The 19,680-nt window shown below is 37.8% G+C and overlaps 2 protein-coding genes across 2 annotated transcripts in view; one reads left to right on the forward strand and one right to left on the reverse strand.

The window, feature by feature from the left end:
* The first annotated feature begins 36 nt into the window (after positions 1-36).
* Positions 37-9,103, forward strand: LOC117298267 (SUMO-activating enzyme subunit 1-like). The gene is made up of 7 exons (XM_033781419.1): positions 37-245; positions 1,436-1,607; positions 2,127-2,383; positions 3,087-3,286; positions 4,198-4,348; positions 4,634-4,703; positions 7,800-9,103. Exons 1-7 carry the CDS (start codon positions 154-156, stop codon positions 7,896-7,898), a joined length of 1,041 nt encoding a protein of 346 aa, XP_033637310.1. The 5' UTR covers positions 37-153; the 3' UTR covers positions 7,899-9,103.
* Positions 9,104-12,095: 2,992 nt separating this feature from the next.
* The window catches only part of LOC117287972 (neutral alpha-glucosidase AB-like), a 37,044-nt gene continuing 29,459 nt past the window's right edge, over positions 12,096-19,680 (reverse strand). The window contains exons 20-26 of the mRNA XM_033768638.1: positions 18,369-18,433; positions 18,021-18,097; positions 17,450-17,524; positions 16,048-16,161; positions 15,396-15,505; positions 13,239-13,342; positions 12,096-12,691 (exon numbers count right to left, since the gene is read on the reverse strand). Of these exons, the coding sequence (XP_033624529.1) occupies positions 12,579-12,691; positions 13,239-13,342; positions 15,396-15,505; positions 16,048-16,161; positions 17,450-17,524; positions 18,021-18,097; positions 18,369-18,433 (658 nt within the window). The 3' untranslated portion in view covers positions 12,096-12,578. The remainder of the gene's footprint in view (positions 12,692-13,238; positions 13,343-15,395; positions 15,506-16,047; positions 16,162-17,449; positions 17,525-18,020; positions 18,098-18,368; positions 18,434-19,680) is intronic.

The raw sequence follows: 19,680 nt of genomic DNA on the forward strand, positions 1-19,680 counted from the left end.
ATGAACATTATTATAACTATAGAGGGCGTGCTTTTTCAGATTGTTAAACAAAACACGAAAAAGACCTTTCATCAGTATACTCAGAGTTTCTTATTTTCTGGGATCCAATTTTCGCAATAATAATAACTTAATCAATCCAACTGAGAAGTAAGAATGACTGAAAAGGAATCATCAGCTATCACAGAAGCGGAAGCAGCCTTGTACGATCGGCAGATTCGTTTGTGGGGGTTGGAAGCACAAAAAAGGTTAAGTTAAAAAAGGAAATAATAAAAAATTTCCATTCCTTTTTTCATTTATCAAAGTATTTCCTTCACTAATTAGAAAAAAGTGTCTTTGTTTGGTGTGTTCGTTTTTTTGTGTGTATGTTATGCATTTGGGATAACTTTCCCTATGGCGCAACCACTTTTTCACTAATTTTTACAAAAAGGGATTTATCAATCAGGTAAATTAGATACTATATTATTTTATTTTGAATGAAAAAGTGGTGGCGCCATACGGAAACTTTTCCGAAAAAAATTAAAAGTTCACAGATTTACAAATAACTTACAGGGTTTACAGAAGGTAATGGTGAAAGACTTCTCTTGAAATATTATTCCATGAAATGCTTTACTTTTTGAGAAAACATTAATTAAAACAATATCAATTCTCGATATCGAGAATTACGGTTTTATTTTAAACACATGTGTCATGACACGGCGAAACGCGCGGAAACAAGGGTGGGTTTTCCCGTTATTTTCTTCCCGACTCCGATGACCAATTGAGCCTAAATTTTCACCGGTTTGTTATTTTTATATATAAGTTGTGATACACGAAGTGGGGGCCTTCCCCCTTGGACAATACTGTTTTGTTTACCGAAAGTGTCCAATTGGCTTTAAGTTACTGGCTTTAAGTTACTGGGAAGTGTAAAAAGAAGTAGCAAGAAACACAGACAAAAGACTGACTTCTTGGGCTTCTTGGAATCTTGGCCACAACAAAGTCAAAAAAGGGCAAAAATGTTATAAATAAATGTGTTCGTCTTCACTCTTGCCATTTGTTTGTCACTAGTCTACAGTCCTATCAAAACCATGTGTCCCTGTAGGTCTTCAACATGTAAGCTGATCATGTATTGACGTAGCAAAGTCTCAGCTCTATATTATACTAAGTTACTTCAAGTATTATTTCCCATAGCAGATTCTGAGTATATGGCATCGAAGTTGCCCTGCATTTTGTAATTGTACCTTGAACCTTGAATTTGAGCAGTTTATGTTTCTAAATCAAACTACTAATAAATGTATTTTCTAAGCACTTTAACATGTACAAAATCTGTGAAACAAAGATAAAATGTGGCATGATCACTAACAAAAGACGGGAGGGTCAGACCGGAGGGTTAATGATCAAGTGAAACCCTAATATATTATTCCAATATCCTCATTGTTCAATATTTCTTTATATTTAGGCTTCGAGCAACACGATTCTTGTTGACAGGACTAAGTGGACTTGGAGCTGAGGTGTGCAAGAATGTTGTCCTCGCTGGAGTTAAATCCATTGTGTTACTGGACCACCAGAGTGTCAGTGAACTTGATGCATGTTCCCAGTTCTTAGTTTCCAGAGATGACATTGGGAAGAATGTAAGGAACAAAAACATTTGTTGAGTTGTTTTTATTGAGCCCTACTGTCTGACCATGAGATATCAATAGATATTGACTAAAAGATAGGGAGACTGCCAACATAAGGCTAGATAGTTTAGTTGGTAGAGTGCAGACACATTAATCCGCAAGTTGTTGGTTCATGTCTCGCTCAAGTCATTTTTTTCTTTGTTCAACCCAAAATTTCAGACAACAATACTTCTCAAGAGGATTGTTAAATTGGAAATTGATAATTAGCGAGCTTTCAGATAAAGACAGATTTAACAGGCCTGATACTTCAAGGAGGAGGCGACAAAAGGCGATTGCCTCTATGCCCCCTTGTCATTGCCTTGGTGCCATTGAAATGCTCTGTAAAAATATACAGTTTCCTCATTGGGTGTTCTTCATTCACCAAGGACAAAAATGCCTGGGTGCCCTTGCCCTTTCCTAATGGAGCTTACATGGAGCTGAATTAACTTTATTATGGTAATTAGCACTCTCTTTGTTATTAATTTCTCGTAGCGAGCTTTGGCTTCGGTAACCAACACACAAGAGCTGAACCCCAATGTCTGTGTGACGGCTGAAGACGCTGATATTGCTGATAAAACCGAGGAGTACTTCCAACAATTTGACGTGGTGTGTCTGACATGCTGCACGTATAAGACACTGGAAAGGGTCAATAAGATTTGCCATGATCTCGGTATTAAATTCTTCGCTGGGGACACATTCGGTTTCTACGGATTTATGTTCACCGATCTCAATGAGCATGAGTTTGTTGAGTAAGTTTTTTTAAACATTCAAACAGGTATATTAAAGTAACACGTTGCCTTGGATCGGGCAAGTTGGTATATAAAAAGCGTTTGAAACCGTTTGTTATAACATGCATATGGTTAGAAAGATGTTTTAAAAGTAGAAAATAATGATCAACACAAATATGCCTCCAAATTACACTGTTTCCTTTTATGAACTGACATGGCACGCCATTTTATGGAATCAAAAGTTTTACTCCATGAAATGGCCGGCCTTGTAGTTCAAATGCTTTTCAAAGACCAACTCGCTCAATTCCAAGGCAACTCGTCCCTTTAATATTTTTTAATGAAAGTATCCTTTGCAGAGTATAAAAAAACATTCTAGGCCTAAAAATGTTTAATTGATGCGGTTTTATCTTATTCTTTAGGTGTGTGTTAGGCTTGGTAGGCCAAAATGATGTCTTAATGTCTAATGAATGTGACGTGATTCAGTTAGTTAGCATGTGTTCATTATGGTGTGTGTTATACATGTTTTACATCTATTGACTGCAACTGTCTGTTACTGAGGCCTATTGCTTGAAAACTTCTGGTAGCCAATCAAATACAACGCTTCATAACCTCACACTCCTGTTTATTGTTGTTACGCTTCCTATTGGTCCATTCAGGCTTGCTCTACCATGAATTGCAACTCAATGAGCCGTGATTGGTTAATTTGATATTCCTTCCTCCTCAGAGAGAAGATTGTCTTCAAGAAGAAACCGCCCAGTGCAGACGGTGAACCACAGCCTAAAAAGCAAGCATTCGACAAAGAGACTAGTTACCTCAAGAGGACCATTAATTTCTGTCGGCTCGGGGATGTTCTCAGGAAAGACTGGAGGTTGTTAACAAGGAAACAGTTTAAGAGTACACCTAAGGTGTATTTCATCTTACGAGGTGAGAATAATGAACAATGTACATGTAGCATGACAGTATCATAAAGCAGTAATTAAAGAGAGGTTTGCTGTTACACCATTTCAATATATATCTTTTGTTGTTTCTGAAAAGCTCTGATAGTCTTCTTTTTCTCCTTGAGGGGATCAGAGCATACTGATCAAGCGTTGAGTCGTTAAAGGCAGTGGATACTATTGGTAATATTGTCAAAGACTAGCCTTCACAGTTGGTGTATCTCAACATATGCATAAAATAACAACCCTGTGAAAATTTGAGCTCAATCGGTCATCAAAGTTGCGAGATAATAATGAAAGAAGAAAACACCCTTGTCACACGAAGTTGTGTGCGTTTAGATGGTTGATTTCGAGACCTCAAGTTCTAAATCTGAGGTCTTGAAATTTCTCGAAAACTATGGCACTTCAGAGAGTGCGTTTCTCACAATGTTTTATACTACCAACCTCTCCCCATTACTCGTTACCAAGTAAGGTTTTATGCTAAAAAATATTTTGAGTAATTACCAATAGTGTCCACTGCCTTTAAATACAGGTTTTTATCAGAACCAACACTTCTCAAAAGTAATATTCACTTGGTGTTTTGCAAACTTCTCGTAGTTGAACTTCCACATTGCAAAGTTTCAAATCCTACTTTTAAACGGAAAATTTGTTGTTGTCACAAAGCTAATGGAAAACTAGATGGTTGAAATTAATTTACTCTTCAAAATAAACAAAATATACTTTCCTTTGACGCTGTAACTTATATAAATAAATGTAACTCAAATACAAACCTGGCTTTTAAACAACTGAATCCTCTGCTTACTTTACTTTTGCTTTACTTTTCAGCACTCTGGCAATTTCAAGAGGAGTTTGGGCGAAATCCCAATCCTCTGCTTACTTTACTTTTGCTTTGCTTTTCAGCACTCTGGAAATTTCAAGAGGAGTTTGGGCGAAATCCCAGTCCAGGGAACTTAGAAAATGACAAGTCAGAGTTGCTAAAACTGAGAGATGAGGTCGTTGACGAACTCGGTCTGAAAACAGATTACATTGTGATCAATGATGACTTTGCAAGGTAAAAATGTCTAAGTCGTTGTTAATGATAATAATAATAGCTAGATCTTCGACCCAAGTAATTTTTGGTTTCAGACAAGCGAACTTAACATAACTTTTACATTGGCTCGGCTCATGAGAAGTTCGATGTCTGAAACCAAGCACTCACGCGTCGTTTGGAATGACTGCAACAGTCGATCTTTCCACTAGAACATGTCAAATTTGTCAACAAAACCAGGGATATTCAACAAATCTTGAACTGGAATGGCATAAATTTTAATTTTGTTTGATTGTTTTTCATTTACAGTCACTGTGCGGCTGAGATCAGTCCTGTGTGTGCCATCGTTGGTGGTGTAGTGGCCCAAGAAATCATCAAGGTAACACTCGGAACATTCTTGATTTTTTTGTCATCTTTAAATACAGGGAAAATAGAGTTAGCTGTTACAAACTGCGTAACAACCAAAATGACCTATGGTATAAGTGCAAAAAAAATAATGGCCTGATGTTTCGACCCTAGCAGAGTCTATCTCGAAGGATAATTGCTCGAAGGTTAAATACCGGGGCGTTTGTCTTGATGACATAAGGTTCTTTAACTAGAACCCAAATTAGCAGGTGTTTGTATGATGGCATTTTTAGCTTTTTGTAATCTTTGGGGTTTAAGATTTCAATGATCTTTTGGGAACAGTGTTAGCAGTGTTAGAGAATTAGATTAAAGGGCAGGATTTCTTCTTATCTGTGCCCATTTTCACGGCTCTGCTTACAATAGACTTTGGGGCTTACAGCACCGTGTGAGGTTTTGAATCTGTGGGGCATAAGCGCACAATTCTGTCGTAAGGAACGCCATGAAAGTAGGCCCTAAAAAAACTAATGGCAGTTTTGTTCATGTAGACATGAATCAGTCAGAATTCAGATAAAAGTCTGACTCCTATCATCACTGTAAATATCATTTCATGCTCCTTCGCTACGCTCATACGCATGAAAAACAGTTTTACCCTTATGAACAACCAAAATAAGCACACAGTAAAGCAGTCAAATATATTCTACGAATTTATTGAAAAACATGGGAATAAGGCCGGGATTCGGCCGCTGAGTACAACTTCTATGTTTCTTTTGTTTAACAAAAAGCACTTTTCTTTTTCAACACAATACAACAATCTCGACAATCTCTTCACACCAATTTTCTCTTTTTCTTACCGATTTCCACAAAGGAAAACAGCCCTTTCGGCTCTTCAGACATCGGTCTGGAAACTAACATATTGAGTAAGCAGTTTATCAGTAAACATAACTCGCAACATCGCTTAAACCTCCGTTACTTTGAGGAATTTCCATCCATAACAATCTCAAATCAGAGTCATATTCAGTAATGACCGGTGTTAATAGTATAAACTCAAACTTTTCTTATTTCTCTGTAACCGTCTCCTAACGGAAAATGCAATTGAACTTATACATATACATAACTCTACTATTAAATACCGTTACTTGTAATGTTTGAAAAAAGCTAAAATTTAAGGGAGACATAGCATGCCGTCCTTAAATCGATCAGACTGCAACCAGATTGCCCAAATCTATCGATTATCGTATTGTCTAGACTGAATGGAAGGGGCTCTTATTGCACGGGTGGTTTGTGTAACTTTCTTCTTTCACTAATAATAATAAGTTGTTGCATTACTGGTGAGTCCAATGGATTGGGTGTGATGTTTACTATTCAGTGAAGCCATTTTATAACAAGTTGTTGCATTACTGGTGAGTCCAATGGATTGGGTGTGATGTTTACTATTGAGTGAAGCCATTTTATAACAAGTTGTTGCATTACTGGTGAGTCCAATGGATTGGGTGTGATGTTTTACTATTGAGTGAAGCCATTTTATAATAAGTTGTTGCATTACTGGTGAGTCCAATGGATTGGGTGTGATGTTTTACTATTGAGTGAAGCCATTTTATGGCAGCTGCAATTGACACTATTGTACTGTCAGAATTTGCGAACTTACTTATTTATGAACGATGAATGCGGCTAAACTGCAAATGATCTGATACACATGGGGGAGAAAAATATATATAGCTTTAGTTGGTGCAATCAAAATAAGCTACACATACAAGGCTCTTTAACTTATTGGAACCCAAAAGAGAGTTCTTATTTCTTCCCAACTGTAGTGCACTAGATCCTTCAAATGTGATAAATTCTTTCGTCCAAGTTCTATTTAACAATACCAAAGTAATGGCCAAAAAGGTGAAGATGGCCACCAGGGAAAACTAAAGCTCCTTTACCGTTGCATAAATGTAAATGTTTTAGGACTGCTGGAATCAATACTACTGGAGGAACTAACAAACAATTTTATTTGCCCAGTTCTGTGCAAAAGCATCCACCGCGAATGACCCGGGTTCCAAAACCTTGAGAAGAAACGGGGCAACTTGGAATTGTAAAAGCAAGCAAAACAATCTACGTAAATGGTCCCCATGCATCATTAATTGTTTGAAAAGTGCTGGGCTTTATTTCCCAGTCGTCCAAATCAATAAGCCTACTGACGAAATCTGCTTGTTCGTTACAAGTTGTTGTAGCCGATGAAAGGTGTGGCCTGAGCTCTTGGCTTGACCCGTGGGGACTGGTGAAGGGGGCCGTAAGCGAAGGGGCATTCTCTGGCCCAGTGACCGGCTGTCTTACAATTGTAGCACACACCATTTGGCAAGCCTGTGTAAAGACAAAACAAATCAAAAACGGAAGAAAAATGGAAATGAAGGGGCAATAGGGATTTGTCGTAACAAACTAGTTTAACTCTGATAAAATGTTTTAAAGTATACTCAGCGACTGAAAAAGACCTGAACTGGAGACTCATAGATTCCTTTTGCTTATATACTATGTATACGCTTCAGCAGTTTGATATTATGCTTCAATGAGTTTGGAATGTAATGGCACGATCGATCTCAGTATGGTGAAATCGTCTGCCAACGCCCTACGCACGTGACCCGGGGTGCTACACACACAATAATTTTGGTATTCAAACAGACAAAACTAAATTTTCATGCTCCTTCGCTACGCTCATACGCATGAAAAACAGTTTTACCCTTATGAGCAACCAAAATATGTAAGCACACAGATAAGCAGTCAAGTATATTCTACGAATTTATTGAAAAACATGGGAATAAGGCCGGGATTCGGCCGACTCTGAACTTTGACAAAGAAAAACGCAGTAAGTGGGTTTTACCTCGAAAAAGATTATTTTCACCAGAAGCAGCAGAATAATGCTTGTACGAAGACCCATCTTGGTAATTGTCAAAGACCAGTCTTCTCACTTGGTGTATCTCACTTTTTGTCGGCAGAAACTCTCACCCCTGTGAATTAGATTTACCCAGTCAATTTCCCCATTGTTAATTTATTTATTGTTTTTTTCAGTCCTACACCTTGATTCATTGACAGTTTCAGTTCTAAGAAATATATCAAATACTAAAACATTGTGTTTTGTTTTGTTCTCTTTTAGGCTGCATCATGTCGTGACATTCCACATAATAACTTCTTCTTCTTCGATGGTTTAGACAGCACAGGAATGGTGATGTGCATTGATGACAGTAGTGAATGAATGTAGTCTTCATAGCTTCAGATGAAGACATCATTGGGGGGGGGGTTCGTTGTTGGTTTAACACCCAGTACATGTTCTCAAGTTTACATATTGCGCAACATTGCAGAAATGTGTTTGCAGAACCATTGTATCTTGCAGAGTAATGCTTTGTGCATAAACACTGTTTCTCAGTACGCACTAGTTTTATGTGTACATCCAGGGTATTTTAACAAGATTTGACGTTTTGATAATTTCAAACATGTGCCTAACCTAAGGGCTAGTTTAGGGGATTTTATACCTTTTTGCGTTGAGCATACAGACCGCAGTGTCAAGCAGTACCAACCGGCTCTTCTCAGAGCCACCATTACTCATCCAAAGAGATATTTTCATGGTGTCACTGCTAACCTTACTTTTAAACAATGTTCTTTTGACCGTTTTGAACATGACGTCATCATTTGAATACCTGCCCTGCAACATGGCGTCTACAAGCGTGTGCATGCATACCGCCCTGCCCTGCAACATGGCGTCTACAAGCGTGTGCATGCATACCACCCTGCCCTACAAGATGGCCACTTTCATAGCAACAAATGGGTTATACGATACGGTCTATTGGTCCATTATAAGTGGCATTTACACTGTATGCGACACAGATTATCTTTTTATCTCAGTAAAACCATTGATGTAGAAATACAAGGACTCGCATCAAAAGACCACAAACATTTTGGAGAATACAGTACAAATCCAATTGAACCATCAGCTGATTCTTATCATTGAACATGAAAGATCCTTTGTGCATAGACTCAAAACCACAGTAGATCATATTGAATTGTCAGACAGTAGGAGGGTTAATAATTAGAAAGTTTATTTGTCATCAAAAATCTTGGGAATTGGATATCTTGCCCATCCCCCTTCCTATCTTCCACAGCAATGCTCACATTTTTGTGGCACCGAGTATGAATTGGCAGTTTTGGATGCGGCTGCAACTGTATCACAACATCCTCATGCGTTGAAGTATAGGGCACCCTTAGCAACAGCCGTAGCTGCCAATTTGGCTACGACCAAAGTTTCAAATATTTGAACCTGGTATAAAAACTATTATATAACACCCAAGCAGATCCTTGCCATTTGGTTGGAGAATTGTCCGTCACGTGGTAGCAAATAAAAGTACTATTGACGCTACGTCACTCACCGTGCATTTTTCGTTCCATCCGAAAAGTACTGTTGCACGCTGAGTAAAAACATCACTGCGTGCGCGTGTCTAGTCTTTGGTAACGCAGCAGTGTTACAAGGCACGTACTACACAAAAGAAACGGGTGTAACTTCACAATTAAAATTTGTAGACCTACACTTTGTTTGTTTTGAAAGTTGTATCCTCCAATCAAAATAACAAAGATCTACTTGGATGTTATATAAAACAAATAATGAATGTTTTTCATTTGTGCAATGGTGCAAATATTTTCATTCGATGAAAAAGATGGAATGTTCCATTCAACTCGGCTCCGCCCTGTTGAATAGAGTATTCCATCTTTCAACTTATGAACATATTCGCACCATTGCATTCATAAACATTCATTATTTGTATACTTGATCTCAACAAAAATATTCCTAATCACACTCACAGTAACACTTAATTTAACCACAAGGGCACTTGATTGCCAATTCTCATGAGTATTCAAACACTATCAGTACCTTGAGTTCCCATGTACAATACTTTCACACGCGAAGGACACAAAATCACACACTTGTCTTAAACGTTTGAACATGCACCAGACTTGCAGAGGTACATTCATGTATTTGTACAAACGGTACATGCAAAGTTTTCTGATTTATTATGTAACGCAATTTCTTTCTGAAATATTTCCTTTCTGTTTAGCAAATCAAAAGAAGGTAATTATTGGAATGAAAAAAAATAATGTTTTGCTTTCATTACACTTTGAAAGAATACACTGCCAGGCATTGCAAACAACAGCATTTTGTCCCACTAGTACACATTTGTTGCTTGTATTAGTTACTCAAAATACATGCTTTTCCATTCACAAGCAAACTTGATTTATACAATGACTATTGAATGGCAGAAAAAATATGAAAATTTTCACACTTGGTTTTCTGTCTATTTAACACTGAAACATTAATCCCTTTGACAAACATTCAAATTTCTCAAATTAGTTAACCAAACTGTCAAAGACACAGAAACAGAGATGATGCTTTCCCTGTGGGACTTAACGCAAAGTCACAGGTGAGATTTATGGTAGCCACAATGAGAAAAACTACGGGTGACCAAATAAACCCCAAATTTACTGTTATTTATCGTTTTATTACAAATGTTGTCACGTTACCAAAACCACCAATAAACAATTGTTGCTACCAAAAACACCAATGTATCAATCATTTAATTTAAGAGGGTTAAACAAATTTTTTTAAATTGTACATTGTGTCAACCTAGATATGAATTTTCAGCTACTTACAAGTTTCCCATAAAAATGGTGGTCGATGATTGGAAACGAAAATATGGTATTTGCAGTTTTTGTTTTGGAATCAAGAAAGCGTTAATTACATCTTGATAAAAAATGTTGCATTGAGTGAGTATTCTAATAGTGAATACGGATCCCTTCTTTGTCAATTTCAATCGGTCGTATTTAATTTTAAATTTAGTAGTATCTGGTTCAATGCTCTCCTAAGTAATCTGTGGAATAATTTTGTAAACGTTTTGTAGACCAAAATGTGGAGGTTTTATGTAATAAAAAAGCAGTTTGTAATAATTATGTTGTGTTGTACAATTATTAATGTCAATTGTCCGTTACATATTGCATAATAGTTTTGGTGAGCTTTGGTAGCCAATCAAATACCATGCTTTGCGACAGCTCTTTCTGCTTAAACATGTTCTCTCTATGACCTTATGCATTGACGTCACCCAGCCGCCATCTTAGAGGTAAAATGATGACGAAACAATCAAAACACACAGATTTGTACGCCACAGATTTGGCAAATGAACAGCAGCTTTTTGACCTCTAGGTGAGGGGACCCTACTGATATGACATGTGCATGAGGTCAACTCCAAACTCTACTTCCAATAGTTCAACATGATTTTGGATACAGCTTAACTTACTGACAGCTTGCAAATGAAATACATGTACTACCATTGCGTGCTGGTTTGTGGTTTGGGGACAATCCAAAACCTTTACCTGCACACATTATTTTCATAAAGTGAAACCAGGCATTATAATTTACATTATCAAAACCATCTCGGAAAAATGAATGTATTTCACTTAGTTATTGTACTTTTTAAGAATGCATATCACGTAATATAAAATTTGCTTTTTTTTTTTAGGAACATGACAAAAGTCAAGTTCTTAACTTTTATGAATCATGATCACATCATGAGAAAAGACACCTTATACAAAACTATACAGAAAGTAATTGAGGGAAATGAAGGTGGTTTATTCACACCAAGGCCTAATTTCATAGAGCTGCTTAACCACAACAAGTAGCTAAGCACAATAAACTTATCCTTACCAGAACAAGGTTACCAGCCAAAATCCCATGTCACACGCACTACTGTACCTTTCACTGGTATCCTGCTTATTCCTGCTTGACATAAAACTTGTTATCAAAATTAAGCAGCTCTATGAAATGTGGGCCCGGATTCCATGATTGCACCCTAATTTAAAATTAGTTATTGGCTTAAAAATAGCATTATTTGGGTTTTTAGAAAGAAATATACAACATTGGTGTTCTTATATAGCGCACATATCACAGCAGCTATAAATCAAGGCGCTGCAACATTATCCCTGTTCCACAAAATGTACCGGGTACTTCAATCATTCAAAGTTTCTCAACTACCTGGGGATCATACAACCTTCCAACAGTGTCACACTATTCACCCAGAAAATTGTACGAAATATAAACCGACATATGTTGCCCATGTCGGTTTTAGGACCATGTTGTGTTAGGACTGCATTATACTCAGTACTTTCCCCAAGCTCTGTTAATTCAAACCCACGATTTTTGCAAACCGAACCCGACCCGAGTAATATGCCTGTGACTTTTTCACAGAGCTCGAGAAAGTACCGAGTATACAGTGCTAACACATATCGGTGTTAAGGGGTAAAACCAAAATTAATATTCGTTATCCCCCGATGCAAATTGCTATCTATTAAATAAAAGAGAAGTAACTTGTTCTTAAGAGGCTGTTTAAAACCTTGCAGGGTTGTGGACCTGAGCCAAAATATTGTACATTATCTTTATTTGAAGAGATTATATACACCAGAGACCCCAGATTCACCAACATCGTACCTTATATTGATTCAAAGAGAGTATGCATCCCAGAATCAGCAGCATTAAGCCTGGTTCATACTTCCTGTCAACGTCAATAATTTGCTACGACAATTCCTGTTGCCCTGTGCTGAACTCCAGCAAAACATTTGGAATCGCAGCGAAAACAGAGCTGTAACGTCAAATTTGTTTCGCAGGAAGTATGAGCCGGGCTTGACAGACAAAAGGCCACTGAATTGTATCTTATATTGATTCAAAGAAAGCCTGCATACCCGAACCAGCAAAAAACTACATCCAACGGGTGACTCTCTCTTAATATGCACAGCAACTGACTGTATACAACAAAACTATCCCAAAGGCTTCCTCCCACGATTCCGAAAAATACCGTTTGAATATAAGGTTAAATAAATAAACCTGTTTGATCGATGTCTACATTTTGAGTGACATGAGCCAGTCAGTGGCCATGTTGACGTCTGGCTTCCTTATAACCAGTACATTGTTGCTCTGGTTGAAGCTGAACTCTACATGGTGGGTGCTTATCGCTGCAGAAAAGGAGGAGGAGAGAGAAATCAGGATTAAAAATACAATAGAGTTGCACGACCTTGAATGGCCACAGCAATTTTCCTCTGATAAGGGGCAATTCTATGAAGAAAAAAAAAGGCAAACTGTATTGCAAAAGCACAGAGCATCATGGCAAATGCTGTGGAGGCCATGGATTTATTAATGTACACTCACTTTTTGTAGACAACATTAAATGGCCGGCCGTGTTAGTTTGTGACGTAAAATGAAAAGCGTGCAATTTTGAGTGATACTTGTGTGGATCATTATATTCTACTTTTAAAACATCTTTCTAACCATATGCATTTCATAACAAATGGTTTCAAACGCTTTTCATAGACCGACTCGTCTGATCCAAGGCAACGTGTTCCTTTAAGCAAACAAGTCGTGGAACAAACATTCAAATTTTATAAACGTGTTATTACGGAAAACATAATCACAGTTTTGCCACTTTAGCCCTTTCTCAACATGATTAAAATACATTCCTTATGTCTAGTAAGACAAAACGGAAATGTTTGTGTGGATACTTACTGTCTCCTGAGAGTTCGATGACCTTTGGTGACCTCGCTACACCAATCACAACCACTCTCTCTAGCCAAGATTTAGTCTGGTACCTGCCGTTCATATCAACAGACCTGAACAAATTATCAACAAAATTCTCTGTGAGTCCTCTTTAGATTTAAATAAGGAAATCAATGTGTGGTGAAGAGGTTTTAAACTAGTGGTTTAAACCCGCCGAGGCCTGGTTCTTGAAAATTTTTCCGAGACAAAGTCGAGGTAAACTATCAAGAACCAGGCCTCGGCGGGTTTAAAGCACAAGTTTAAAACCGATTTAAAGCCATTGGACCCTTTCGGTACAGAAAAAAAAATAAGTTCACAGATTTACAAATAACTTACAGGGTTTACAGAAGGTACATGTAGTGGTGAAATACTTCTCTTGAAATATTATTCCATGAAATGCTTTACTTTTTGAGAAAACAATAAAACAATATCAATTCTCGTTAATGAGAATTACAGATTTATTTTAAACACATGTTATGACATGGCGAAACGCGCGGATACAAGGGTGGGTTTTCCCGTTATTTTCTCCCGACTCCGATGACCGATTAAGCCCAAATTTTCACAGGTTTGTTATTTGATATAGAAGTTGTGGGCCTTGGACAATACTGTTTACCGAAAGGTCCAATGGCTTTAACACACTTTGATTCCCATTCATAAATACCTTTTCGGTCAAAAAAACATCAACGCTTTTTGCTCAAAAAGTAAAAAAAAACGCAAAATTTTAAATGTTCAATGATTTCTTTCAACACAACACCCCTCCAGCTATGAAATGGTAAGGCCCTCGGGTAAACAACTCCTTATAAGGAGATTGGTGCGCGTCGCACTATCGTGTGATGTGGCACAACTGTTCCAGCCGTTGCTCTCGACCAATAGGAACGATTAAACTGTCTGATAAGCACAGGTGCTAGCTCGCGTGTCAGCGCATGTTTAAACATTTTTAACTGGTGTTATATCATCCGTTTCAACACCCCTCTCGACCAATCAGAATGGATAAACTGTCTTAGGTATTTATGAATGTAAAGTATAAACCATAACCCCAATTTTGTTTAATGTGTAACATCACAAGGCCCTGAGCGACCACTTCAAGGTGAGGCATACACAAAAGTTGGGCTATCGACCAAAATCCACTGCCACCACCAGGGGGCAAGTTGTCACCTACTCCTTGACTGACACAGGGTACCAAATTCACAGTCCATAAGGATGTAGGCATGGGGCATCATTCTCTAGGAGCCTCGTTGGTAGAGCAGAATTCATTACCTTCCCATCTTTTTACGAAACAGTTGCTCAAGGGCACACGTGTCATGCTCCTGCTTGTATACTTGTAAACTGTTTATCTCGGTACAGTATCGGTCAAATATTTTAAAGGATTTGGGTACTTTTTCTAACACACAACACAATGTCCACAGATTAACATTAAACTTACACAATTTGAAGATAATGATAATACAAAGCTTCCCTTAAAATATTAGTTGCCGAGGTGCTGTAGTTTTTGAGAAATAAGTAAACCAATGTCATGAAATATGTTTTTAAAAGCTAAAAATAATTTTCGTCTCATGATCATTGAGACGAAAATTATTTTCATGTCATTGTTTTACTCATTTCTCAAAAACTACAGCTCCTCAGCAACTAATGTTTTCAGGGAAGCTTTATACTACCATTATCTTCAAACTGTGTAAGTTTAGTGTAAATCTGTAGACATTGTGTTTTTCGTTCTACAAAAGGACATAGACCCTTTTATAATAACAACAATAATCGTTTTTTTATATAGCGTCTGTACACTGTGTCTCGAAGCGTTTCCAACATTATTAACCCTGATCACTGGGCCATTTCATTCCATCTCAGCTCCCTGGGTGTAAACGGCCTGTGCTGCCAAATGTGTTTAGCGCACTAAGCTAAACCAACCACAATAACCATCTCTGCCCTTACAGGTACCCATTTACCCCTGGGTGGAGAGAAGCAAGAATAGTTAAATGCCTTGCTCAGGGACACAAATGTCACGACCGGGATTTAAACTCACACTCTTTAAAAATGTCATTCACAAGCCAAACAGCTTTGTTTGTCAGTGTTTCCCTTCTTGGGGTAACAGTAGTGGGAAGAATTGATTCCACATCTTGCCCTACTCCTTACCTTGATTGAATAATGTTGTTCTTGTAAGTGATATGTTTGTACTGAAAGAGCCCTGATTTGTAATCAAAACTGTGTCCATCGTCCATGTATAACTGACCAGCTGCTTCTTGCTGTGGATAGAAAAATCAGTCCGGTGAAAAGAGAACTCCTCAATTGAGGATTAATAATATGCGTTATTTTGATCAGGCATATCACTACGAGGTCAGAATAGACTTCAAAGTCTCAAAGGTATAGACACCTTGCACAATGCAAAATGCAACAGGGACGCTGAGGTCTCGCGCACATGTTTGCACACAAAGAATGGCTATCGTCCAATGATTTGCCTCCTTTGGCATCAGTGACAACGTTTTTTGGCCTTAGTGAGGGCGCTTTCTGAAACACTGTTACGAAATTAAGTTGGGACAGTTGACTTTCCTTCAATCCAGTCTGGGCCTTTGCACTGACGATACATGTATGTACTCTGGGGCTGGCAAAAATTATACTCCGAAAGTTGCAAATTGTTTTTTTTATTTTGGTATCTAAGCAAAAAAAAACAAACAAAAAACATCCTTTTATAGGGAAAACAGGCAGCATAGGAAATGGAAAGAAGTACACCAAAAGGTGGAGAAATAAAAAACTGTTTCTATTGATGTACTCTACTCTTGGTCTTTACCTTGGTATCTAAGGCTACAATGAGTGTGTAAGGATCTGCAATTCCTAGTGTTGAGCAGCGACGAACCCTCTCTTTACGAGGTACGATGGTTCCACCACGCTGATATACTGGGATCTATACAAACACAAATACATCATCAATAATACTCTACACTAATGATGTCTCTGATCAGCAGAATATGGGTTCGAGTCCATAGCCTTGACACTTGTGTCCTTAAGCAAGACACTTAACCATTGCTTCATCCTTTGGATGGGACGTAAAGCCACTGGTCCAATGTGTTGTGTAACGCATGTAAAAAGAACCCAGTACACTTATCAAAAAGAGATGGAGGTTGTCCCGGTGTTCCTGGCTGTGGCTGCTGTATGCGCCGTAGCACCTTTATAAGGTGCTACATAATTGGGTCTCAGAATTCATAACTTTCAATAACCTATCTTTCTGTACTCAGCGCCTTGAGTACCTTGTTGGTAGATATGTGAGCTATATAAGACTTCAATATCATTATTATTTTATTATGTCACTTTTAAGCTTGGTTCCCGCGAATGCAAATGCGATACGAATTTTAAGGTCACAACTTGGCAACAAATAATTCGCAACAGCTCAACTCCTGCAAAACATTTACTACGAAAAAAGCCCTGCGACATAAAAATTTGCTTCGCATTCGCATTTGCAGTTAGTATGAAACGAGCTTACCTCAGACAAACTCACGCGATCAGCATTTGTGCGCCAGACCACTTTAGTAGTAGAGTCAGTACACAAGAGTAAGCATCAAGCTTATGAATACACTTATGTATTGGACACTTCTTTTTAGCAGAAGTGTGGATTGCTATTAATACAGAAACATGTTCTCACAATAAATATATACTACATCATTGGAGTAAATTCATCCTATCCGTTCGTTTTTAACACACAGGACATACAACCACACATTATATTTTGTGCATCCTTGTTGAGAAATATTTTCTTCTTTCCTTTGTCCCTGTAGTTAAGAACCTTCCATATACTTTGTACACACATTCCTTGTGGGACACCCCAGTAATTAGCATTCCCTTATGGGGACCTTTTGTGTTCCTCTTTTGTTTTATTATTGGTTTCCATAAGATATTGAATATGAAATCAAACTTTTCTGTGAACTTTTTAAAAAAACTTGATGGAGAATGTACAGTACAGTAGTATTCATTACATCAAGCATGTAAACAATGGTAAGTTTGCTTCCATTTAGCTGTGTATAAATTGTACTAACATGCAGCTCTTGTCGATCTTTTGTAAACATGTGATATGAAAATTCTAAATGTCTGTAAATATATTGTGCATGAAACCCGTTCCATTTTCCTTTCTGTTATTGTTGATTTTATTTGCTTCTACCTTCCTCACGGAATGATAAATTTGCTCCCTAGTTTTTTACCTTTTCTAGATTAACAAAAACAGACTGTGTACTGGGACCGACAAACTTCTCCAGAGTGTTGACGTCATACCAAACCTGGAGAAAAACAATCCCAAACCAAGCAACATTACGCACAATTTAGATGAATGTTTTTTTAGGTGAGGTTTGCGGTAACACATGTGAAAATCTCTTATGAGTAGTGCTGGTTCTGAAAAGAACCAGTGGTTAAAGACTCAACGTTTCGATCAGTATGCTCTGACAGTCATCTTCTTCCCCTGAAGGCGATCAGAGCATACTGATCAAAACATTGAGTGCCAACCACCAGTTCTTTTCAGAACCTACACTACTCAAAAAAGAGAATTTCACATGGTGCTAGGGCAAACCTCACCTAAGTCTACTTTCCGCCATGCAAAGTTTCAAATTATTAATTAATGGTTTATTTATTTCAGCATAACTTATTAAAAAGACACTTGCAGTAAAAAAAAAAATAAAAAAAGCAGAAAACATTAAATTTTCAAAACACAACCCCAGAATTACATAAGGTTCCTTATTACAGAACTGTTGCTAAACCAGATATCTTTGAGAAACGTACCACATTCTCTCCAGGGAAATAAACACTGACTGAGTTTGCACCTGGATCAGTCACAGGCTTCACAAGAAGGGATTCACCTAAAAGAAGAACAAGAAACAAATTATAAATCATAACCTTGTAAATAAATAAAAAATTAACAATTTATAACCTTAAACAATTGTATCAAAATGCTCAACTATTTTGTATTTGTTGATCAGGGGCCATTCAGAAGTCAATGATTTAAAATTTAGATCCCCCCCCAACTGTAGGCACAAGCTTAGTGAGATAAGTCTGGGCATTAAAACGGTAATCTTTGTCATCTTTTTTTTTTAAACTATGGAAATAATGGTTGGTTTACACTGTCCTTACCTATCATGTACTGATTGTCCATTGAGAATGTAGATTCATCCTCAGGAAACTCCTGCCACATTGGTCTGTAATAAAAACACAGGATACAACAAGCATTATGAGTATTGAACCCAATCACTGATGTCACATGCAGCTACTATCTCTTTGGCAGTCAATTACATGTACATGTACACACACACTGAGCGAGTATAGGTTTGCGTGTCACCTTAAATGTGCACTACACAAGGCCGTATCTGAATTAGAAGGTACAGCTACGGCAATGGACCCTTTTCATGAAACATCTTAATTACATTCATGCACACGTACAGACCCTGTTGCTTGGCAAACGCCATAGAGTTGTGCACTGAGCAGGCGCGCAATCGCGTCTGCGTCACGCACCCATTACCCAAGTACCAAACAGCGCGATGTTCCCTCATTTATGACAACCAAAATGTTAGTGCGCATGCGCTTTGTTAAATTGACATATTTCATGAAAAGGGTCCATTGCTAAGGGTGTTTCTACAAGTTCTGTACTTCAACATGTTCAACCCATGATGATGCAGCTCTTGTGTGCAGTAACTTGGTTAGAGTTCATAGTTCCATGTACAGCCACAGGCCTTTTTGATCACTACAACACTGCGCCTTTACAGGCACTGGACACCTTTGTTAATTGTCAAATACCAGTATTCTCACTTGGTGTATCTCAACATATGCACAGTAACAAACCTGTGAAAATTTGGACTCAATTGGTCATCGACGTTGCAAGAGTTCACATGTTTAATGAAAGAAAAAACCAGGGTTGCACAAATACATGCTTTTAGATGCCCAATAAAAGGCATCTGAATGAGAAATTACCTCTTTCTCAAACTACATTACTTCAGAGGGAGCCGCTTCTCATAATGATTTATTCTATCAACCTCACCCCGTTACTAGTTACCAAGTAAGATTTTATGCTAATAATTATTTTGAGTAATTACCAGAAGTGTCCACTGCCTTTAAGAGGGAGCCTTTTCTCACAATATTGTATACTATCAACAGCTCTCCATTGCTTGCTAGAAAGTAAGTTTTTAAGCTAAAAATTATTTTGAATAATTACCAATAGTGTCCAGTACCTTTAATATACATGTAGTACTGAATAATGACATGATAGAGCAAAACAAACAACAGACAAGGGAGGTAAGGTGGATTGCATCTGGATATACATGTAGTACTGAATAATGACATGATAGAGCAAAACAAACAACAGACAAGGGAGGTAAGGTGGATTGCATCTGGATATACATGTAGTACTGAATAATGACATGATAGAGCAAAACAAACAACAGACAAGGGA

The sequence above is a fragment of the Asterias rubens genome, chromosome 1, assembly GCF_902459465.1.
Source record: "Asterias rubens chromosome 1, eAstRub1.3, whole genome shotgun sequence".
Classification (NCBI taxonomy): domain Eukaryota; kingdom Metazoa; phylum Echinodermata; class Asteroidea; order Forcipulatida; family Asteriidae; genus Asterias; species Asterias rubens.

Coding starts and splice junctions, on each gene's coding strand:
- LOC117298267 (XM_033781419.1), top strand. CDS start 154: ATGACTGAAAAGGAATCATCAGCTATCACAGAAGCGGAAGCAGCCTTG. Junction 1,608..2,126: donor GAGATGACATTGGGAAGAAT/GTAAGGAACAAA, acceptor AATTTCTCGTAG/CGAGCTTTGGCTTCGGTAAC. Junction 3,287..4,197: donor GGTGTATTTCATCTTACGAG/GTGAGAATAATG, acceptor TTTGCTTTTCAG/CACTCTGGAAATTTCAAGAG.